Source organism: Hemiscyllium ocellatum, chromosome 29 (assembly GCF_020745735.1).
Source record: "Hemiscyllium ocellatum isolate sHemOce1 chromosome 29, sHemOce1.pat.X.cur, whole genome shotgun sequence".
NCBI lineage: Eukaryota > Metazoa > Chordata > Chondrichthyes > Orectolobiformes > Hemiscylliidae > Hemiscyllium > Hemiscyllium ocellatum.
The window spans coordinates 23,737,710-23,763,197 of record NC_083429.1 but is presented as its reverse complement, the minus strand read 5'-3'; the positions used below and the strand labels follow the sequence as shown (position 1 = coordinate 23,763,197).

Genomic DNA, 25,488 nt, shown 5'->3' with positions numbered 1-25,488 from the left:
ACAGGTCAGCAGTGTTTAAACCTCGAGCAGCTTCGATCCAGGGTTTACGAGCTGGGTGCTGAACTACAGATACTGTGCTGCTTTAAGGAAAGGGGTGTGTTACCTGGAGTCTTTGTATCAGGAAGCTATCACACCTCTTAGAGATGGATTGTGTTATTTGGTCATTGTTCAGGGGCAGGACAGTGTGGGGTACTGCAGGGATCAGTACTAGGACCCAAGGTGTTTACAATATTATGTTAGATAAGGGAACTAAATGCAATATCTCAATTTACCTAAGAATAAAATTGGGTGAAAGTTGAAACTATGAGAATGCAGAGATATTGCAGTGTGATTTGGACAAGCTGAGAGTCAATGGGCAAATGAATTACAGGTATAGTATAGCATGGATAAATGAGAGGTTACCACTTTAATAGCAAAAACATGAAGGCAGATCATCTGAATGGTTATAAATTGAGAGAGGGGATTGTTCAACGAGACCTGGGTATCCTTGTGCACGAGTTGCTTAAAGTAAGTATGCAGGTGTAGCATGCAATAAAGAAGGCAAACGATATGTTGGCCTGCATATCGAGAGGATTTGAGTACATGACCAAAGATGTCTTGCTGCAATTATATAGGGTATTTGTGCAGCTACATCTGGAGTATTGTGTGCTGTTTTGGTCTCCTCATTGAAGAAGGATGCTTTTGCTATAGAGCAAATGTAGCAAAAGTTTACCAAATTGATTCCTGGGATGGGAGGACTGATGTATGACTAGGGGTTGAGACGGTTAGAATTTTATTCACTAGTATTTAAAAAAAATCAAGGGGACCTCATGGAAAACTACAAAACTCTAACATCATTGAACAGGTTAGATATGGATGGATTGATGTTCTCAATGACTTGGGGGGTGGGGGAGGGGGTCATTACAGATAAAGTACAAACATTTTGCAACTGAGATGAGGGCAAATTTCTTCAGCCAGAGTATGGTGGGCCTCTGGAATTAATTAGCACAAAGTGGTTAAGACCAAAATACTGTGTTTTCAAAGAGGTAGATTATAGCTCTAGTGGCTAAAATGGTCAAGAGATACAGGGAAATGGTAGGATTAGGGTATTGAACTCGATAATCAGCTATAATTATATTGAATAGGGTCCTGCTCTTATCTTCTGTTTCTATATGTTTCAGTGTTGGGGCCTCTATTATTTACAATATATATCATTGACTTGGAGGCAAATGGATTTACTATCAATTTGGTGGATGGCATAAAACAGGTGGGAAGGCAAATGTTAAAGATGACAAACAGTCTATACAGAGAGGTTAAGCAATCTCATGGTTCACGATAAATTTATATTCCAAAGGAAAAATTATTAGAGGAAGGGAATAAGCCAACCATGGTTAACCTGGGAACTTAAGGAAAGTATCAGATTGAAAAAAAAATTAATGTGGTGAGAGTGGTGGTTACCCAGGGCATTGTGAAAGTTTAAAACCAAAAGGAAGCAATCAAAAAAAGGAAGAAAAAAACTTTGATGGTAAACTTGCAAATAATATCAAAACAGACAGCAGGAATGTCTTTAAAGAGAGATAAACCAAAATGAACATAAGCCCCTTAGAGAATAAGGCTGGGGAAATAATAATGGGGAACCTGGAAGTAGCATAGGGGTTAAGTTATTCTTTGCATCAATCTTTACAACAGAAGACACTATTAGCATCCCAAAATAATGAAATATTCAAGGACAAAAGTTGAAATTGCTTGGAAAACTAATAGGGCTAAAGACAGACAAGTCTCCTGGACCTGATAGGATGCATCCTTGGATATTAAAGGAACTAGCTACAGGTGTAGTGGTAGTAATCTTTTAGGCATCTTTAGATTATGGATATTTCCCAGAAGATTGGAAAATCTTTATTTAAAAGGGGAAGTAGACAAAAAAAAGAGAGTTCACGGGTCTATTGTTACCTAACATGTTATTGGGAAAATGTTGGACTTCATTGTAAAAGGATGTAGTAGCAGTGCTTTATATGGACATAACACGATCAAGAAGAATCCCCATGGCTTCACGAAGGCAAAATCATGCTTGACCAATTTACTAAAATTCTTTGACCAGAAAACAAGCAGAATAGATAAAAAGCAAGCGATGGATGGAATATATTTGGATTTTCCAATGGTATATAATGAAGTGCGACACATTAGGCTACATAATAAGAGCCCATGGTATTACAGGTAGTTTATTAGCAATGGATTGGGGATTGGCTGGCTAACAGAAGCAGAGAGATGGAATAAGGTGAACGTTTTCAGACTGGCTACTAGCATGCCGCATGAATCAATACTGGGGCCATAATTATTTACAAATGTCTTAATGACCCCTTGGATGATGAAAGCAAATGTCAAATTTGCAAATAACACAAAAGTAGGTGAGGACTTAAATGACGAGGATGACATAAATAGCCTGTATAGAATTATAGACAGGTTTAGTGGGTGCACAAAAACCTGGGAGTTGGATGATCATGCGGGGAAACTCTCTCATTGAATGGCAGAGTAGAATGAATGAGCCCAATAGCCCACTTCTGATCCTATACCTTATGGGCCATTTTTCTTGACAATTGTATGATTAGTGAACTAGAGAGGATTTTAAAATGAAAAGTGTTGGGGGGGGGGCAGCAGGAAATCAAATTTGGGAAGTTGTGGTCAGTCAGCGTAAAGTCAACGCCAATGAAAAGAAATGATAAATTCATACTGCCCATCATAATTTAATAGTCAACCAACAGATAAGAGAAGAATTCAAATTGAGAGTAAAAGGGTAAAACTCTGTATCTGAACACATGTACTATTTGAAGCTGATGAAATGGAGGTTTGGAAAGAAATGATAAAGGCAAGAAGTCATCTAACAGGAACCATATTATTTCTTCCTTTATGCCCCATAATGAGAACTTCTCAGAAATGTTTGGCAATAATCAAGGGAGATTTTAATGTACAAATTGACTAAAATTCAGATGGGCAGAGTTAGCCTAGAGGAAGAGTTCACAATATTATCAGGACAACTTCTTAGAACAGCACGTTTTGGAGTTGACCCGACAGCAAGCTGTATTAAACTGGTATAGGATTAATGAATGATCTCATAGTAAAGAAATACTTTGGTGCAAGTAGCTACCGGAACGTGTTTGAATCTTATACTCCATTTCAGGGAGAAATGGGTATGAGACTATAGAAAGGCTGACAGAAAGTTAGACTGAAGACGAGAAAAAGGAACACCAGATGAATTGGCCAGATATTTTCCATCACTCTGCACTATACAGGATATAAATAACACCCAGAAGCAATGATAACTGGATGGGAGAGATGAACTCTGGAAAATCAGATTTGGTTCTGAGCAAATTATTGGAGGTATGGGTTGGTGTTCCTGATGGATATCATCCTATTGTTAAAGTACCTATTTAAGACGGCTCAGCAAATCTCTGACGGACTCGACCTGTACCCTCTCTCTGTTCATCCTGGAGATCATACTCTGTGGTAGTCTGGAATATAAAACTCTTACAGACAGTTTAGTTTATTATCTTTATTTACCAATGGCATCAATGTTATAGTGTAACACTGATACCTACAAGCCAGGCTTGAGCTTAGGTTTTAAAACCTTTAGCAGAGTAGAGGCACCAGCTTCTACCCCCAAGACCTCTCTCAGGCTACACCCCTTATTGCTCCAAACAAGCTGTCTTTATGCAGAATTTTAAAATTACAAAAATGCCATATGTCCTTAATCAGATAAGCAACAATAAAATGGCAAAAATTTGCAGAGGAAGAGAAACGCATTGACAGGTCTGAGTACGTTTGATTTAGTAAGCTATATGCACATCAAAGTGGGAAACCTTGATCCAGCCAGGCCAAATGGTCAATTGCTTTGGCTAGTACATCATAACGAGAGATTAGCCTAAACTGTGTGAAAAAGGTTATGGGGTTACCTCGCTCAGCTAACATGCCCAGTATCATTGCCTACAAAATGACTGTATCTTTTAAAATCTTAGATTCCCAAGATGTAACTTAAATTCATAACATTCCCGGATCTCAAGCTCCAGGGAACAACACACACATTCAATCCATAAGGAGAAAGCGAGGACTGCAGATGCTGGAAATCAGAGTTGACTATGTGGAAAAGCACAGTAGGTCAGGCAGCATCCGAGAAGCAGGAGAATCGAAATTTCAGGCATAAGCCTGAATGACAAGCCTGACCTGCTGTGCTTTTCCAGCACCACACTCTTGACACAATCAATGACAAGCAAATTATTGGAGGTATGGGTTGCGTGTTTCTGATGGATATCATCCTATTGTTAAAGTACCTATTCAAGACGGCTCAGTTAAAAACCTTTTGTAGCACCATATCAAATCAGACCATAAAAGATTAATCTTTTCACCAGCTTCTTTCCTGTCTATCTCTGTGTCCCTTGAATACTTCAGTTAGTGAATGTAATTTACAGAAAAATGTTTTCTCTCACTCACACATGAACATCTTCCAAATTTCAGCCTTCGTGTTTTCCTAGCCTGTAAGGCAATGAGACATTCTCTTCCCAGAACAGTCAAGATGAAGGAGCTGAGCGTCATAAATTCAAATCTGCTCAGTGTGGTATACATGAAAATGTATCAGGATTGTTCTGTTACGTGCATATTCCACTCAGCTTATTAAATCGCAAGTTCTTTTCCTATTGAGTATGAGTTTTGTTGACTTTTTCATAAAAACCAACAACTTATTTATCAGACATCCCACTGTGAAATATGCCCGCCTCCAGCGTGAGAAGGAAGTACTGCCACACATTCCACAAGTGAACAAATATTATCACCTTATTTACACCGTTCCACTGACACTAAGAACAGAGGTCCCCAATTTTTCTGAACAAACGCTGCCCCGCCCAACCCGTGGTTGAGTGCTTTTCCACATCTTCTTAGCAGATGTAAGGCTACCAATTTTCTCACTACGGTCTTAAAATAAGTGGTTGGTGAGATTACATTACTTACAGTGTGGAAACAGGCCCTTCGGCCCAACAAGTCCATACCGACCCGCCGAAGTGCAACCTACCCAAACCGATTCCCCTCCATTTTACCCCTTCACCTAACACTACGGGCAATTTAGCATGGCCAATCCACCTAACCTGCACTTTTGGACTGTGGGAGGAAACCGGAGCACCCGGAGGAAACCCACACCGACCCAGGGAGAACGTGCAAATTCCACACAGTCAGTCGCCTGAGGTGGGAATTGAACCCGGGTCTCTGGCGTTGTGTGGCAACAGTACTAACCACTGTGCCGCCCAAAACAGAAAAAAACGCTTAACACACTGATGTGCACACAGCGACTAGCATGTATGGCAGATAGTTGATGGATTGATTTTAATTTTTCAAAACTCTCTTGATTCAGGGATGGACCCATTAACTGCAAGAGATTGAATGTAACACCTTTTTCAGAATGGAAGGCAGACTGAAAGCAGGAAACTACAGCCAATTGGCTGAATATCTATTGGGGAAAAGGTTAGAAACTATTTTTAAAATAGTTATAGCAGGGCATTTGGATACGTTCATGATCATAAAGCAGAGTTAACATGTTTTTGTGAAACTGAAATCACTGTGCTGAAGGGGAACAGTGGATGTACCTTTGCATTTTCAGAAAGTAATTGATATGGTGCTACAAAAGGTTATTCTAAAAAGTAAAAGCTGGCGTGGGTCAGCATATTGGCATGGATAGAAGAAACAGACTAAAAACACACTGGCTAATTAGAAATAGACTAAAAGAGTAAGTTTCAGGTTGGCAAGGTAAAACAAGCGCTGTGAAACAGGGATCAGGCCTCAACGATTTACAATTTATATAAATAACTTAAATGATAAAATAGTCCTGTTGCCAAATTTGCTGATGACAAACAAAGCAAACTGAAGAGCACATGATTGCAAGAAAAATTGACAGGTTAATTGAGGGCAAAGATGTGGCAAATGGGTATAATGTGGGGAAATTGAAATTTGAAGTATTCTTCTCCAATTTTGCCTTTTTAAAACAGTTACAAATGCCTCTATTTAAGTTGAAGACTTTGAAACACAGGAAGTGTTTATGAAATACATGAATGAAGCAGCAATCTTTTGACAATGCATAAACTTAACCCCAATTATCTCTGACATTTTTGCAAATGTTCTTTAAGTAGGCAAGGTGTTCTAAAAATCATTTTGTTGGCCAATATGTTGCATCAATATGTAAACAGCAAGTTCACAGAATGACACCAGCAATACAAATCTAAATATAAATTTATTCTTTCCTGAAATTAACCTGCTTGTTTTGTGATGAGACCAATAAACTCCAGGAAAAGAGTATTTCAACACAACTGTCAAATTGGCCTTTAAAAACAAACATAAATAAACAAAAGCAAATGAAACAAATATAGCATCACACGAAAAAAGTGGCCAGTTTAAATTGTCCTGGGTTATGCTTGATTTGTTTAAATCAAATTTAAAGATTTCACACCATTAACTTAAAATGCATACCCAATAATTGATACGGTATTGTTGCTCCATAAAGCCTGAGCAATGATCAACTTTGAAATATATGTTTTCAAAGGATAGAAAACACCTTTACAACCAGTGTCCCTCACAACTAGCAGATATCTGTTACTGACAAAGACCTTCTATAAATTTCCAATGCAGATGTAAACTTAAAAGTCTTTTATAACCTGGAGGGGGGAAATTGCAGGTTGATGATAATTGCCATGTACTTAAAAGGCTGAATCACATCACCTGACCCCTCTCTCTCAATCATGTTCTCCTCAGCAAAATAATTAGAGTGGCATTTAGTGGAGAACATTCTGTAAATGACGACATTCATCTGGGGACAATAGGGTTTTAGCAGGTCGATAACATTCTTAAAATCAGACATCTCCCCACAAGGGGCTAGATTTACAAAACCAAGTAAGAACGGAAAATAAAAGCAATTTAAAAAAAGTGAATTGAAAAGGTACGCAATTGTAAGTTGTTAAATAATGATTCTTGCATTTGGTAGTTAAACTATCCTTTCCTAGAATTAGGCAATTTAGAAATCACCATTCTTTTACCTTAAAAATGGTCGAGATATATTTTCAATGTAACCAAACATTACATCTTCAATTGAAATTTTCAGAAAAATGATTAAAAATTTTTAAAACTCAACTTCTCATACAATTAAATAAAAGCAGCAAAATAATTTATGAACCAATTGTTATTTAAAAAAAAGACACACATTTTCTGAACACATCTTCATATAGACTCATTTTTGAAAAGATTAATTGCTAAAGTGAATTTAGCTTCCCACTGCAGATGAATTATTTCCACGCCGAACACAAATGCACTGATGCAATCTTCTTCATTGAGGCATTTCTACAGTGTCCATCCCAAGCATCGAATGAAGATAATACAGACTGTAGTGCTTTGACATACACTGTGGGTGGGGGAAGGGGGGAACGTAGGGAGACAAAATGTATGATAAATATATAGTGAAACCTGTCTTTTCAGTTGGTTTGATTATAGATGTCTGTTCTCAAGTACTTGTTCTTCAAAGCCTGAAACTGGACTTGAAACTGCACAGACTGCATACCTAATAATTGATAGGATATTGTTGTTCCATAAAGTCTTAAGCAATGGACAACTTTGTTATATAGAGTCATTGAGTCATAGAGATGTACAGTATGGAAACAGACCCTTCGGTCCAACCCGTCCATGCCAACCAGATATCCCAACCCAATCTAGTCCCATCTGCCAGCACCTGGCCCATATTCCTCCAAACTCTTCCTAATCATATACACATTCAGGTGCCTTTTAAATGTTGCAATTGTACCAGCCTCCACCACTTCCTCTGGCAGCTCATTCCATACATGTACCACTCTCTGCGTGAAAAAGTTGCCCCTTAGGTCTCTTTTATTTCTTTCCCCTGTCACCCTAAACCTACACCCTCTAGTTCTGTACTCCCCCATCCCAAGGAAAAGACTTTGTCTATTTATCCTATCCATGCCCCTCATGATTTTGTAAACCTCTGTAAGGTCACCCCTCAGTCCTAGCCTATTCAACCTCTCCCTATAGCTCAAATCCTCCAATCCTGGCAACATCCTTGTCAATCTTTTCTGCACCCTTTCAAGTTTCACAACATCGTTCCGATGTCCTCAGAGGACAGAAATCACCTTGATGGCCACTGTCTTTTCTAGCACTTGTGATAGATATTTTGTAACATTACATGATGCTATACTTTGAGCAATTTCCAAAGTTATATTCTTAATTTAGGGTGCAATGTTGGTCATCACAACAATAGTATCTCATGAAGCCTGGTGTAAAACTAGGCTTTCGGACACACAAAGTATTTTGTGAAAGAGAATGGATCTTCAGGATGGGGTAGGCCATTTATCAATTAAGACTCTGCTGTGTCTTTCAAAAATATCATGCTAATCTGGTTGCAGCCAGAACTCCACTTCCCCATGCAACTTAGGTATCTGAAACCTTGAAGAGGCAGATCCCAACCTAATTTTTCAATTCTTAAAATGGAAGGGGCACGAGCAACTCATCAGAGATGTTTCATGATAAATTTCATCCAGAAATTCCAATATTTTTACACATTATTATACAGAGTTCAGCATTTCTCTGTCCCACAGCCATTAGATAGATAAAATCAAAGATCACTTGCAAGTATCCACAGTTCTTAGGGGAAGTATTTCAGGGAAACTAATTTTATTCTAATAGGCAACATAATCCAGTTTTTGTACCTTTCGGGTTTTTATAGAAGACGCAGTTGTTTGCGCACTTGTCTGGATGGGAGTCCCAGAAATCAGTTCCACAGCAACAGAGTGGAGGTAGATCTGTGTTCTGCAATTTAATCTTCTCCATCATCTGTGCTCTTAAGGCTTCTATATATCTGCAATAAGTTAAATACAACTGAATAGAACTAGAGTAGAAGGCAGCTGATTCAGTCAAAAGAAATGGTAACCTGTTATTAGTGATTTTGAAGATACTCAACTCCAATTTACCTAACATTCATCTATATCTTCAACTGTACTCATCCACCACCATCTCTCATTCCTTCATCATTAAAACTAAAGTTTATCATTAGATGATTACTCAGCCTCTTATTGTTCATAGACAAAACACAGAGGATTGAATATAACAAAAAAACTATACTCCAGGTCCATCAGCATTCCAAATAACCTACACTTAGTGAATGCTTGACTAATATTCTGAAGGGTCAGTCCCAAGTCTTTTGATTTTCAACTGTTAACAGGTTTGATATTTTCAGTTTTATTTTAGCTGTACAAATTGAAAAGCACTGAAGAGAAAATGCTGGGTTCATTTTTCAAAGAGAATTTTAACCAACTGCTTCCATTTATTAAAACCTCTCTCCAGCACAGTAATCAAAGTTAAACCTAAAACATACAGGCCTTCCCTCCATCCAACTGCAATATGCACTGTACGCATTTAACATTCTTAAAAACTACAGTAAATTGAAAGTAATAATGTAAAACTCACAATATAATTAAAGTGTACATAGCGGAACATTTTTGCCACAGTTGTAAGTTACTGATAAATGACTAAAAATGTGAGGTTATTTCTCACCAGCTTATACGCAAAATCAATTAGTGAAACAGTTCCTACTTTGCGGAAAAGCCCATTTGTCCCAACTTACAAGAATCTATTTAACACAGTATTAGAGGAAGGTCAAATGATCATTTTCTTCTTAATAATGGATTCCTTAAATCAATAAGTTTTACAATATTCATTGCCAGATCCAAAAGATTAACTATACTGCAATTAAATAAACACTTACTTTCATTAAAAAAATTAACATGTTTTGTTGAAGGATTTGAAAAAGCTCTACTTTCAAATTAAGTTGGTAAACTATGTGGCTTTGAATCCCAAATCTCTTTATACTTTTTTTTCTTCCCCCTTCTGAGACAAGCCACTTGTTTCTGCGTTACTTAATACAGCTCCACATAATCAGGCAAATTTTAATGATGTTCACTCTTGCCGCTTTTAATAACCAACATTTTATTCTTCCGAAAATGATACAATTACCTTAATTTACTTCCTCAATAATTTTGATCTTGCTTTTCTACCAAGCGAAATGTGAAGTTTGAAATTACTAAGATACACCATTTATTTTAATTTCCCACGAAAATGTTAGCTTGCTTTCTCTTCATGGATGCTGCCTGACCTGCTGTGATCTCCAGCAATTTTTGTTTATAGTTCAGATTCCAGCATCTGCAGTAATTTGCTCCAACACAGTGTATACCCTACTGCCACATCTGAGATTAGTCACACACTTTTCTTTTGTCAAACTTTACATTTATGTTATCTGAAATATTCACTGGAAATTATAATTAGGAGTATTGTTTAAACTGATTGTTTCTTTTTGACCAATCCTAACTCAACAGTTCTCTGCTCATGGCACCCGAATTGACATGTACTACCAAACTGCACATAAGTACTTCTAAAGTACTTCCTCACTTATAAGGGAAAGCTAACAGATTACCATTACTGAAGTCTAAAGAGAAATCAGTAGCAGATTTTAAGACAAACTGATTAATCCTTCAGTTACAATAGCAATATCCTTTTGTTCAAGAAAGTCTCCAAAATCCACTCTCCAGCAAGATACTAAAAATATATGTTTCAAACACTGTACATACATCTTGCACTAAAAAGCTGAGAAGCAAAGAAAAATTTGGTCACAGGATTTACTTCCTCTTGCAGTCACTATATAAAAAAATCATTCTCCTAAAATTCTCAGTATACCTGGTGCTCTCTCTGTTGCGTTGCGCTTTGACTTGTTCAGTTTTCTTTTGTTTCTCCTCTTCCTTCAACTGAGCAATCTTTTCACTTTCACCCATTAGCTCACTCTGCTGAGTCAGCTTAAGCATTCTTTTCTCTTCTGCTTCCCTTAGCTTCTCCTTCTCTTCCTTAATTCTGAACAAAGATTTTTAAAGAAACATAAATACTGACTTGAAACAAAGACTGAAGATTGGTCTGAGTTACATGTTATTTACAAGCTAAGCACTTCATCTTAGTATCCATTGTTTTTGTTTTGTTTTTCCAAATGTAATTGCTGAGTCAACAGCTTGATTAGACATCATCAACACAAAAAAAAATTTACAAATGCAAGTTTTTTGATACATTATGATTTCCAGAAATGTTCACAATTTGCTTCAAAAGGGGTTATCCTCCTTAGAAGGAAAGCTAGTACAAGTGCTTACAATCATTAAGCATTTTGGTAAAACTGAACTGTCTGGCTGTACCATCACCATATGACACATTAGCATGCATGTGCAGAAACAGTGCTGCAGTGCTCGGTCGCTCCAAGCCATAGTTTGAGAGCGGCTTGTCACAAGGAAAGTGTTACCCAAGTATTGACATTGGTACAAGGAACAAAACAAGATAACGTGCAAGTTCAGGAAACAATTCGAAAGGCAAGAAACCTGTTATAATTTGTTTGCAGCCAGTTTGAATTCAAGAATAATGAAGCTCTACACATTTATGTGCAGTCTGGTAGTATTACACATGCAGCATCCAACAGTTCTTTGCCTTGTTATCCAAAATGAATTGCTGTTCTCTGAACAATGTGGGTAGTTTTCCATATGAGTAATTCCATATATTTCAATCAGTTTTTTCAGTACATTACCTACTGTTAACTAAGTAGGTGAAAGACCCCATGATTTTAAAAAAAAGACTACATGGTGTAAAGAACGAACAAGCATTTAATGGAATTTTACAGAAATGGGCTATGTTCGGAATTAGTTTCCAAATGATTGAATAATCAAGAAATCAGAGGTTATGGATTCTAGGCGATTTGCAAAAGGGCAACAGGCCATAAAACTGACAGCAAGGGGGCACCGGCTTGGACTTTCTGCACCTTTCCATTAACCTTCTTAGCTACCTCCCTGATGGCTGCATCCCTCAACCTGCACAGGAAGTCTTACCACCAGCACAGAAAAGATAAGGTCAGCCCTAAACACCATGGTCTTGCTGCTGGTCAGAGACTGGGGAAGTAATAATACTGAACCAAGAAATAAATACTTTGCATCAGCCTTTATAGTAGAAGGCACTAACAGCATCTAAAAATATTAAATAATCAAATGGCAAAAGGAGGAGAGGAAATAAATACAAGAACTATCACAACAGAAAAAGTGCTAGGGAAACATGAGGGACAGAAAGTCTTTTCTCGAGGGTAAGGGAGTTCAGAATTGGAGTGCATAGTTTTAAGATGTGAGGGGAAAGGTTTAAAAAGGGACCTGACAGGCAACTTTTTCAGGCACTGAGTCATTCATATGTGGAAAAAATTGCCAGAGGAAGTGGTAGTTATAACATTTAAAAGACATTTGAACAGGTACATGAACAGGAAAGGTTTAGAGGGACATGGGCTAAATGTTGGCAAATGGGACTAGTTTAGTTTGGGAGACCTGGTTGGCATGATTGAGTTGAAGGAGAGGGCTGTATGACTCTGACTCTACAGCTACAGGGGAGATGAGAATTTCTTTAAATGCAACAAAGAGCTGGGTTTTGGAATTCAAAAGCCTGACAGGGTAGTAGATGCAGATTTAATAATAACCTTCGGTAGAGAACTGGATAAACACTTGAAGAAACAAATTGTAGGGAATGGAATTAATTGGACTTGTTTTCAAAAGAGTCAGTGCACACCTGATGGTCCAAATGGTTGTATGAAGCTGATTTACTTTGTTCAGACTCATATAAAAAGTCTTCTACTGGAGTTCAAATATTAAAGGAGTTGGTCATTTTTGGGCATATGATGTTAAGTATTTTTAGGTGCCAAAGTCTCTGGACAATCCTACCAACAATTGCAACAAGACCAGCACTGGATTTTTCTAAATGCAGGCAGTGTGTAAGATATAAGTTTCAGCACTATCTTAACTGCTGAATGGCCTACTCCTGTTAAACTAAAACTAACTCACTTAGCTATCCTCTTCTCATGCTCTCGCTGACGCTGATGTTCTTTCACCTGCTCTCGTTCAATATCCATGAAGAGGCGACGGTACATCAAATACTGGTTACCACGCTGGGAAAAAGAAAAATCAATCCAGAAATATATCGGCATTATTTCAATACTTTCAATTACTCTAGTTAGCTGCAGATGCTTGCTTCTGAAAGATAACCAGACACAAAGTAAGTAATTGTCTTTTAAACGTGCAGTACCCCTCCACATTAAACAGATTCTTGGGCCTTCTTCACGAAATGAAAGCATAAAAAAAATCAAGTCGGTATATATTTTTATCTAAACATAGGAATTGATGTTTGGCTGTTAATACAGGATAAATTAAACCTCAAGTCAGCCTGCAACCTGGTATCTTTTAATGAGGTTTGGTTTACTTGCTAAAGGAAAAAAAAATCCACTTAATTTACATCAACATTCAAGTGATTAGCTTTGACCATAAATTGTTTTTTATTTATTTTTGTGGAAAGTGGGTGTCGCTAGCTGGCCAACGTTTATTGCCTGTCCCTAGTTGCCCTTGAGAAGGTGGTGGTGAACTGCATTCTTGAACTGCTGCAGTCTACCTGCTGTGGGTTGACCCACAATGCCACAAGGGAGGAAATTCCAGGATTTTGATCCAGCGACAGTGAAGGAATGGTGGTATATTTCCAAGTCACAATGGTGAGTGGCTTGGAAGGGAACTTACAGGTCATGGTGTCCACATGTATCTGCTTCCCCTGTCCACATGGAAGTGGTCATGGGTTTTGACAGTGCTGTCTGAGAATCATGGGTGAAGTTCTGTAGTGTATTTTGTAGATAGTACACACTGCTGCTACTGAGCATCAGCAGTGGAGAGTGTGGACGCTTGTGGATGTAGTGCCAATCAAGCAGGCTGCTTTGTCCTGGATGGTGTCAAGCTCGAGTGTTGTTGGAGCTGCACCCATCCAGTCAAATGGGGAGTATTCCATTTGCACTCCTGTGTATTCCTGATTTGTGCTATGTTGGTGGTGAACAGGCTTTGGGGAGTTAGGAGGTGAGTTACTCACCGCAGTACTCCTGGCCTCTGACTGCTCGTGTAACCACTGTGTTTATGTGGTGAGTCCAATGAGTTTCTGGTCAATGGTAACCCTCAGAATGTTGATAGTAGGGGATTCAGTGACTGTAACACCATTGAATGTCCAGACACAGTGGTTAGATTGTCTCTTATTGGTGATGGTCATAGCCTGGCTTTTGTGTGGTATGAATGTTACTTGCCACTTGTAAGCCCAAACCTGGATATTGTCCAGATCATGTTGCATTTAACTGGATTAAATCATGAGAGTTACAACAGTTAGAGTTAACTCAAAACCTGAAACTACCATAGCTACAAGTCTGGAGTTTGGGAATTAGGAAATGAGTAATTTGCCACCACTTTCCCACAAATCCAGTCTCTCACAATGCATGAGTGAGGAGTGTGAAGGCATACTTCTCACTTTGATCACTGCAAGTTCAACAACACCTCCAGGACAAAACTGTCCACCTAATCAGAACTTCATGCACCATGGACACAAGATGGCAGCAGTGTGCCACACCTGCACGATGCACTGCAGAAACTCACCAAGGCTCCTTTGAAAGTGCCAGCCAAATCCACAAACTATACCACATCAAAGGACAATGGCAGCAAATACATACAAACATTGCCATTTTGTTTTCGATTCAAGCTACACAACATTCTGAATTGCAATACTGTCAAAATGCTGGAACTCTCTCCTAAACACTATGGGGAGTGTGCCTGCATCTCTGAAGCTACAGTTCAAGAAGGCAGCTTAGCAACACCTACTCAAGTGATGGGCAATAAATACAAAATTTTCCAAGAATGTTCATAACTTAAGAAAGAAAAAGAAAGGTGCATACCTAACTCCAGCCTTAGATATATAATCTCAGGCTAAGTAACGGAACACAAATTGACTGTTTTTTGCTTAGGTATTTACTATTTAATTTCTTAGTCACCAATTCAGCACTGATACGTTTTTAAAAAACAGATAGACATGGAAGATAACAGAAGCTGGGAGACATTCCTCATGCCTGTTACACCATTCAATATGATTATGGCTAAATCAATCATCGAGCTCAATACCCCCAATCCTTTCCTCCCCCCCATATTCCTTGATCCTTTTAGCCACAAGAATGATATCTACCTTTCTTGAAAACACAATGCTTTGGCCTCAGTCACTACTGTGGTAGCGAATTTTACAGATTCATCACTCACTGGGTGAAGAAATTTCTCTTCAGTTCAGTCCTAAAAGGTTGCCCTTTAGCCTTAAACAAAGATCAAAGACTACTGGTTCTGGACTGCCCCATTAGGAACATCCTGTTAGAAGTTTATAGATTTTTGAGATCCCCATTCCTCATTCTCCTAAATTCCAGTGAACACAATCCTAACTAACTCAATCTGTCTCATAAATCAGTCCTGCCATCCCAGGAATCAATCGTTGCACTTCATCTGTACCAAGAGTATCCTTCCTCAGAAAGGATGACCAAAACTGCACACAATATGCCAGCTGCGGCCTCACCAATGCCCTCTAACACTGTTCCTGTACTCAGATCCTCTTGCCACAAAAGGCGTCTTTACTGCTTTCAGCAACTAATGCACATTGACAACTAATCAAATGATAATCTATCTTCCTATTTTTGCTAACCTTACATTTTTCCACTGTATACTGTATCTGCTACGTATCTGGCCACTCACGTAGCCGGTCTAAATCACACCGCAACATCTCTACCTCCTCTTCACAATTTACTTTTTCTCCCAGATGTATGTTATCTGGAAATTTTGAAATGTGACCTTTAGTTCCCCACATCTAAATTATTAACATGTATTGTGAATAGCTGGGGTCCTGCCTGCCATTCAAAAAAGGCCCATTTATTCCTGTCTGCTAGCCACTTTTCTCAATACACTACCTCCCAATCCCATGCACTTTAATTTTACACATTAATCTCTTTTATGAAACTTTGTTGAAAACATTTTGAAAGTCCAGACAAACTACAGCCACTGGTTCCTCCAATCAACTATACTGATTACATCCTCAGAGAATTTTAATAAGTTGTCAAACATGATTTCCCTTTTGTAAGTTCGTGCGGACTGTGTCTAATTCTATTGCAGCACATACACAACATATAAGACAAGAAAAACAAATTTTTAGAGATTACCTCAGATAATTGCAATAACAATTCAATTGCTCACATATCACATTATTTGGCAGTTTTACTGGGTCTATTAGTTGAGGCTCTATGCACATTACACAGCTTCCATAATTAGTTCAACATGGATGAAGTAATCAGAAACCATAGAATATTGAAAGATTTTTTTGCTTTCCTTTCACGCAACCTCCCAAATTTAAAGGTAAGCTGTCCATTTCCATATGAAAAAGGTCAAATTGATCCATAAAAGTTTGGAGGTCTTACCTGCTTCTTTTTCTCTTCCTGGTCCACACCAGGTCTCAAGATCAGTGCTGCCTTATAGTCAGTACTAAACCCTACACAGGAACTTGAGGGGTAGGGCTCACAATAAAGTCGACTACAGGGCTGAAATAATAATTAACATACACAAAATCAGCTATGAGTCTACAGGGAAGTGTATAATCAATAACAAGGCTTAAGGGGTTAGAAAGTCACAAAGTTTATTGAAATGAATTTTAAACCCTTTTCTGGGATGTGCACCTTTAATGTCAAAAGACTTTTTTCTCTTAATTCACTTTTTTTAAGACTTAAATATCCATTTTGCCGTTATGTACATTACTTAATTCAAATCATCTGCTGGATGGCTAGTTTGTGAAGATGTCACACCAACAGCACAGGTTCAACTCTCATTTTTGGCTGAGGTTAGAAGGTTCCCTCCTTCTCAACCTCTTCCCTTGTCTGAGGTATGGTGATTCTCAGGTTAAACCACCTCCAATCGTCTCTCTCTCTCTCTCTCTCTCTCTCTCTCTCTGAGAGAGCAACGCTATGGTCCTCTGAAACAATGGCAATTCACCTTTTAAAAATAATTATAAAATATATGACTAAGTTACAACAACAGGCCAAAACATCTAGGCTTCAATCAAATTGTCACAGGGTAAATTTTAAAACAATTCCATGAAACTATTAAGTAATTAAGTACAAATCAGGTTTTAAATACACTAATATATTTGTAAAATATGCTTGCTTCAGATCAGATGTGGAAGATTTGCAAAGAATTAAGATATAACACTGAAATGGAAAACCATTATCCTTGGTTCAGAATTCTGTACAATATGGAGACAACAGGAAAGACAGATATTTTGCAATATTGGTTTTTACTGAAGTCGGTTACATATGGAAGCTAAAATTAAAACTGACTTTTCCGTTCACCATGCATTAAAAAAAGGCTTGGTGAGAGTCATTCATTTTTGCTAACACATACACACAGTCTTAGAAAAGCTGGCAAAATGGAAACTGAGGTGAGGTAGTCCTGGTATCAAAAGGATGAAAATAGTAGGGAAAGAAAGGACCTTGGTTCAGAAAATCAGAACACAGAATTATTAAGCATTCAGCTGCTAAGTAACAAATGGAACAGCAACACTGGTAGTTTACATGACCATGTATAGTAATATAATTGGGCAGAGTCTACAATCAGGAAATCAAAGGAGCATATAACAAGAGCATAGCAATAAGTTTGGGAACCTTTAATCTTCATGGAAACTGGGTGAACTAAATTGGCTTGGAAGATAAACTGACAGAAGGCAGTTTTCTAGAATATCGTTTTGAAGAACCAGCTAGGGAATAGACTAGTTTAGATCTCATTGTGTAATGAGAGATTAATTAGGAGTATGATTCTCTGGGGATCACAGTATGACGAATTTCATAAGAAGAGTGATGCAGCCAAGTACAAAACTGTGGACTTAATTTTAAACAAAGCCAACTTAGTGTCTGAAATTGGGAAATTAGCCAAAAAATTAATGATGGAAGATAAGTACTGGCTAACATTTAAATAATTCATAACTCAAAAGGAATATATAATTGCTTGGGAAGTTAAAACACCACTGAAATAGTACAGTATGACTGTATTGAATTTTGTTGCGATATTTAAACCAGACTGATTTTAATAAATATGCCCATGCAGCAAAGTCCCAATAGCAGAATACAGTCTGAAGCAACAGATCATTCACATCAAAGAGGCTACTATGCAAGTATATTACATGCTAATGATCAAGCACACTTGACTGTGCAACAACTAAAGTTGGTGCATATAACCTGCCGGTCTCTGAAGACCACCACAGATTTACCAGCAAGGCACAACAGATATATCCCAGAGGTGGACCTAAAGCATGTTTTTATTTTTGTATTCACTAACAGTCACAGACTCCCTACAGTGTGGAAATAGGCCTTTTGGCCCTCGGAAGAGTATCCCACCCAAACCCATTTCCCTACTCTATTACTCTACATTGACCCCTGACTAATGCACCTAACCTACACATCCCTGAACACTACGGGCAATTTAGCATGGCCAATTCACCTAACCTGCACATCTCTGGACTGTGGGAGGAAACCGGACCACCCAGAGGAAACCCACACCAACACGGGGAGAATGTGCAAAATCCACACAGATAGTCGCCTGAGGCTGGAATTGAACCCAGGTCCCTGACGCTGTGAGGCAGCAGTGCTAACCACTGAGCCACCATGCCACCCAATTGTGGAATGTGGAGTTGCTTGTTGGCCAGCATTTATTGGCTGTATCCAATTACCCTTCAGGTGGTGGTGAGCTGACCTTTTGAACCACAGTAGTCCATCTGCTGTAGGTTGACTCACAATGCCCTGACGGAAGGAATTCCTGTACTTTGACTCTGTGACAGTGAAGAAACGATGATATATTTCCAAGTCAGGACAGTGAGTGGTAGTGTTCCCATTTATCTGCTGCCTTTGTCCATCTAGATGGAAGTGGTCATGGGTTTGGAAAGTGCTGCCTAAGGATCTTTACTGAATTTCTGCAGTGCACTGCTGCTACTGAGCATCTGTGGTAGAAGGTGTGGATGCTTGTGGACATGGTACCAATCAAGGGAGCGGCTTTGTTCTCAATGTTGTTAAGCTGTTGTAGCGTCACCCATTCAGGCAAGTGGGGAAGAGTGCCATCGTACTCCTGACTTGTGCCTTGTAGACAGTGGACAGGCTTTGGGAGAAAGGAAGCAAGTCATATGGTACAGAATTCCTAGCCTCTGACCTGCTCATGTAACCACTCTGTTTATAGAACATAGAACATAGAAAGATACAGCGCAGTACAGGCCCTTCGGCCCTCGATGTTGTGCCGACCGAATCCTACCTAACCTACACTAGCCCAATAACTTCCAAATGCCTATCCAATGCCCGCTTAAATGACCATAAAGAAGGAGAGTTCACCACTGCTACTGGCAGGGCATTCCATGAACTCACAACCCGCTGTGTAAAGAATCTACCCCTAACATCTGTCCTATACCTACCACCCCTTAATTTAAAGCTGTGTCCCCTAGTAACACCTGACTCCATTAGCGGTAAAAGGTTCTCAGTGTCGACCCTATCTAAACCCCTAATCATCTTATACACCTCTAACAAATCTCCCCTAAACCTTCTCTTCTCCAATGAGAACAGCCCCAAGTGCCTCAGCCTTTCCTCATAAGATTTTCCTACCATTCCAGGCAACATCCTGGTAAACCTCCTCTGCACTCGTTCCAATGCCTCCACATCCTTCCTATAGTGTGGCGACCAAAACTGCACACAATACTCCAGATGAGGCCGCACCAGAGTCTTATACAGTTGCAACATGACCTCAGGACTCCGGAACTCAATTCCTCTACCAATAAAGCCCAGTACACCATATGCCTTCCTCACAGCACTATTTACCTGGGTGGCAACTTTCAGCGATCTGTGTACATGGACACCAAGATCCCTCTGCTCATCCACACTCCCAAGTAGCCTACCATTAGCCCAGTAATCCATCTTCTTGTTACTCCTACCAACGTGAATGACTTCACACTTAGCTACATTGAATTCCATTTGCCACATTTCTGCCCAGCTCTGCAACTTATCTATATCCCGCTGTAACCTACCACTTCCTTCCTCACTATCCACAACTCCACCGACTTTTGTGTCATCCGCAAACTTGCTTACCCAGCTTTCAAGCCCTTCCTCTAGATCATTTATAAAGATAACAAAAAGCAATAGTCCCAAAACAGATCCTTGTGGTACACCGCTAGTAACTGCACTCCAAGATGAACATAGTCCATCAACTACTACCCTCTGTCTCCTTCCAGCCAGCCAATTCCTAATCCAAACCTCTAATGTATCCTCAATGCCATACCTCCGTAGTTTTAGCATTAGCCTACCATGGGGAACCTTATCGAACGCCTTACTAAAATCCATATACACAACATCTACTGCTTTACCCTCGTCCACTTCCTTAGTCACCTTCTCAAAGAACTCAATAAGGTTTGTGAGGCACGACCTGCCCTTCACAAAACCATGCTGGCTATCCTTGATCACGTTATTCCTATCCAGATGTTCATAAATCTTATCCCTTACCATTCTCTCTAAGACTTTGCCCACCACTGAAGTCAGACTCACTGGCCTATAGTTACTAGGGCTATCCCTAATCCCTTTCTTGAACAAGGGGACCACATTCGCTATCCTCCAGTCCGCTGGTACTATTCCCGTTGACAATGACGACATAAAAATCCAGGCCAATGACTCTGCTATCTCCTCCCTAGCTTCCCATAGGATCCTAGGGTAAATGCCATCAGGCCCAGGAGACTTATCTATTTTCATCCTCTCCAATATTCCCAGAACCTCTTCCCTGCATATTTCCAGGCCATCCATTCTAATCATTTGTGACTCCATATTCACATCAGCAACAGTGTCCTGTTCCTGAGTGAATACTGATGAAAAGTATTGATTTAGTGTCTCTCCAATCTCCTCCGCCTCCACACACAACTTCCCACTACTATCCTTGACTGCACCGATACCTACCCTAGTCATCCTTTTATTCCTGACATACCTATAGAAAGCCTTTGGGTTTTCCCTAATCCTACCAGCTAAAGACTTTTCATGTCCCCTTCTCGCTTCTCTTAGCTCTCTCTTTAGATCCTTCCTGGCAACCTTATAACTCTCTATCGCCCCAACTGAACCTTCACGCCTCATCTTTACATCTTTATGTGGCGAGTCCAGTTGAGTCTCTTGTCAATTGTAACCTGAAGGATGTTGATATTGGGGATTCAGTGATGGTAACACCACTGAACATAATGGAAAAAAAATAAAAGAACTAAAGCTAAACATGTTGCACTTAGAGGCCACATTATGTGTAGAAACATTAGGGAATGACATTACTAATATTTTTATAATTAGCAAGTTTTGAGAAGATTTGTAGCTCAGGTTGAGGTTCTGGATGTAAGTTTGCTCGCTGAGTTGGAAGGTTCATTTTCAAACGTTTCATCACCATACTAGGTAACATCATCAGTGAGCCTCTGGTGAAGCACTGGTGTTACTGACACGCTTTCTATTTGTGTGTTGCACTTCTACACATAAATAGAAAGTGGGTTACTAACACCAGTGCTTCACGGGAGGCTGAATGATGTTACCTAGTATGGTGATGAAACGTCTGAAAACGAACCTTCCAGCTCAGCGAGCAAACTTATATCCAGAATTTTTATCATTGTTTAAAGTGACACCGGGAGATATCACAGAAAGTTAACATACCCTCTCAGAATTCAAGGCATTAAGCTTGGGATGCTGCAATATTTCTTATCAAGACAGCGAAGATTTGTAAACCAGTGGAGATGAAAAATTGGATTTAGACTCTATTATATGAGGAATGATTGGGAAGTTGTAAAAGCAATAGAATTTTGCACCAATTAAAATGTTACATTAATTTAAAATTACATATTTTAAATATGTGATTCCACTTCACTGCTCAGTATAACAGTGTAGAATAATCTGGAAACCTAAGCCTTACCCTTTCATGTTGCAGCTCTGGCTGGAAAGTAATATGTTTCCCATCCAACAATTTCTGAGACTGCTCCTGCAACTCTACAGGTAGGTCATGCTGGTCTTCCAAACACACAAACTCTCCTGCCATATTCAGATGCACCTCTGTTTGGGCGACTGGGTTCTGGAAAAGGAGAAGGTGCCCTGAATGATAAACTAGAAGGTCACTCCGTTGTCTTTTTATGTCTCCTCACAAAATTCTTGCCACCATATAAAATCCACAGAAAAACTTGGAACTAGGTGTTTAAAGGAATTTGGATACAGTACAGTAACTTAACAGCTTCATCCGCAGAAGTGTAATAGGTATGGTAAGAATTTTCCTTTGGACATTAATTCCACATATCATTGGGTTGTCTGAACAATGGAATTTTAAAATGGCTTATAATTATGCAAGAAAACTACATGTTTCACTTTCCCTTTCAGAGCAGTTTGTAGAATAGCAGGGTATTGATAAGGTCACAATTCAGCCGCACTTTGATAAATCAGGCAATACAAGTTCACAAAATTAAATCTAGATAGAAACTAATAAAAACAAAATATATTACCTTTCTTTAAAAGTCCACATACAGTCTGTACGGTTGAGGATCTTTTCACATCTTTAGTTTACGACAAAACATGAATGCTAATGCAAGAAGCCAGATAACAAAACCTTCCACCATCCCTGCCACTGGATGAGTACTAATCATTATTTTATTCAACTGCTTAATTACTTTGTAAATAAAGCTGTCATGCTTCCAAATATACAAGCCACAAGAATTACATTCACATCGGTTGTGGGCCAGTTGTTGGAGGGAATCCTGAGGGACAGGATGTACATGTTTTGGAAAAGCAAGGACGATTAGGGAATTTCAACATGGCTGTTTGCATAGGAAATCATGTCTCATTAACTTGATTGAGTTTTTTGAAGTAGTAACAAAGAGGATTGATGAGGGCAATGCAATGGATGTGATCTATATGGACTTCAGCAAAGCATTCAGCAAGGTTCCCCACGAGAGACTGGTTAACAAGGGTAGATCTCATGGAATAAAGGGAGAACTAGTCACTTGGATACAGAACTGGCTCAAAAGGTAGAAGAGAGAGGGTGGTGGCAGAGGGTTGCTTTTCAGACTGGAGGCCTGTGACCAGTGGAGTGCCACAAGGATCGGTGCTGGGTCCACTACTTTTTGTCATTATAAAAATGATTTGGATGTGAACATAGGAGGTATAGATAGTAATTTGGCAGATGAAACCAAAATTGGAAGTGTAGTGGACAGGGAAGAAGATTACCTCCAAGTACAAAGGGATCTCAATCAGGTGGGTCAATGGGCTGAGGAGTGACAGATGGAGTTTAATTTAGATAAATGTGAGATGCTGCATTTTGGAAAAGCAATTCTTAGCAGGACTTGTGGGAAGGTCCTACGGTATGTTGCTGCATAAAGAGACCTTGAAGTGCAGATTCACAGTTCCTTAAAAGTAGAGTTGCAAGTAGATAGGGTAGTGCAGAAAGCATTTGATAGGAAGGATGTTGTGAAACTTGAAATAGTTCAGAAAAGATTTACAAGGATGTTGCCAGGGTTGGAGAATTTAAGCTATAGGGAGAGGCTAAATAGGCTATTTTCCCTGGGGCATTGCAGGCTGAGGTGTGACCTTATAGAAATTTATAAAATCATGGGAAACATGGTTAGGGCGAATGGACAAGGTCTTTTTCCCAGGGTAAGGGAGTCCGAAGCTAGAGGGCATAGGTTTAAGGTGAGAGGGAAAAGATTTAAAAAGGACCTAAGGGGCAACTTCTTCACACAGAGGGTTGAGTGTGTATGGAATGAGCTGCCAGAGGAAGTGGTGGAGGCTGGTACAACTGCAGCGTGTAAAAGGCATCTGGCTCGGTATATGAATAGGAAGGGTTTAGAGGGATATGGGCCAAGTGCTGGCAAATGGGACTAGATTAGATTAGATATCTATTTGGCATGGGTGAGTTGGACTGAAGGATCTGTTTCTGTGCTGTACATCTCTAATTTAATTATTGCTAAATCTCAAGTACTACAACATGAGCCAGCACAATGGTTCAGTGATTAACAGTGCTGCCTCACAGCACCAGGGACCCAGATTCGATTCAAGTCTCAGGAGACTGTCTGCGAGTTTACATGTTCTCCCCATGTCGATGTGGATTTCCTCTGGGTGCTCCGGTTTCCTCCCACAGTTCAAAGATTGGCCCTGCTCAAATTGCTCATCGTGTCCAGGCTAGGTGGGACAGCCATGGGAAATGGGAATAGAATATGGGGGTTGGTTTGGTTGGGATGCTGTTTGGAGAGTCGGTGTGGATTCAATGGGCTGAATGCCCTGGTTCCACACTGTGATTCGATAATCTTCAACCACTACTGAACTAGAAATAAAAATAGAAAATGCTGGAAATAACAACCAAGTTGCTTGCCAAACCACAGTTTAGAACAGTAACCTAGAAATGCAACTCTAACCTTGGGATGCTGCAGTTCTGACTGGAAAGTAACATGTTTTCGATTCATCAATTTCTGAGACTGTACCTGCAATTCAGCAGGCAGGTCTTGTTGACCTTCTGAGCACATGAAATCTCCTGTAGCATCTAGTTGTCCCTCTTTTCGGGATACTAAGTTCTGGGAAAGGAGAAAATGCCATGAATGTTGACTAGTGGCCATTCTATTCTTGTTTTAAACTTTGACAAGATTGTTAACTGAATGCAAGAAACTTAACATTTCAAGGAGTTAAATTTTCACTGACAGACAGGCAGATGACATGTACATCACTTTCAAACAAAGATCATTGGAGCCAGGATCATTGGAGTCAGATAAAACTCTGGCAAACTCTGGCATTGTTGCATCATCACCATTTCTGAGGGAATGGCAGTCTTTGATGGACCACAGAGTGCTTGATCAGAAAGCACAAGCCTCATAGGAAGATCACCATGGTTCCACTGGCAGGCTCCACAGAGAGAGAGAGAGAGAGAGAGAGAGAGAGAGAGAGAGAGAGAGAGAGAGAGAGAGAGAGAGAGAGATTTATACCTGGTAAAACACCAGCATTGGCAGGAAACTGCTCCTGGTTGGCCATTTAAGGTCATTCATTAGGCTTCTGGACGTGAGGGCGCACCACCTCTCTCTACTTTGCTTCCCAATTTTTCAGCACCACCCCCTCCTTCCCCTAACAATCTATCCTACTCCTTCAGACATTAATGCAACCTTCCAGATTATAATGTGACCCACTGCCAGAATATTCAACAAAATGTTCCTGAATGCATTCTAAATTTGATCAAGTACCGGTTTTCCTCAAAATTTGAACAAAGTTACAGTGTATGTAATGAGACTTCACATACCTGAATGATGTAAACTATGTGAGATCAATATAACCCATTTGATTTGATATTCAGACATTACAGAAATACAAACATAGCTTTAATGTACAATTAAAGCTGTAATTTAAAATGTAAACACCTGACATTCAATTTCACAAAATAATAATAGGGATGAACTAATGTCTGAGCAAATATTGATTATAAACACTCCAACACAGTAATAAGGCATTAATTCTATTCAAACCGCTTCCCTAATTCT

The 25,488-nt window shown here is 39.4% G+C and overlaps 1 protein-coding gene and 1 non-coding gene across 5 annotated transcripts in view; both read right to left on the bottom strand.

Annotated features, from left to right (window-relative positions):
* Window positions 1–7,164: 7,164 nt before the first annotated feature.
* The window catches only part of ccdc15 (coiled-coil domain containing 15), a 39,989-nt gene continuing 21,665 nt past the window's right edge, over window positions 7,165–25,488 (bottom strand). Inside the window, exons 5-11 of one of the 4 annotated variants that reach the window (XM_060846949.1) lie at window positions 24,382–24,537; window positions 21,900–22,055; window positions 16,370–16,489; window positions 12,909–13,012; window positions 10,738–10,908; window positions 8,718–8,866; window positions 7,165–7,405 (exon numbers count right to left, since the gene is read on the bottom strand). In XM_060846949.1, the coding sequence (XP_060702932.1) occupies window positions 7,290–7,405; window positions 8,718–8,866; window positions 10,738–10,908; window positions 12,909–13,012; window positions 16,370–16,489; window positions 21,900–22,055; window positions 24,382–24,537 (972 nt within the window). In that variant the 3' untranslated portion in view covers window positions 7,165–7,289. The remainder of the gene's footprint in view (window positions 7,406–8,717; window positions 8,867–10,737; window positions 10,909–12,908; window positions 13,013–16,369; window positions 16,490–21,899; window positions 22,056–24,381; window positions 24,538–25,488) is intronic. The other 3 variants (XM_060846950.1, XM_060846951.1, XM_060846952.1) reach the window with 3 other exon arrangements.
* On the bottom strand, window positions 18,030–18,254 carry LOC132829734 (small nucleolar RNA SNORA53). The gene has a single exon (XR_009646272.1). It is a non-coding gene; the product is annotated as a small nucleolar RNA SNORA53 (small nucleolar RNA).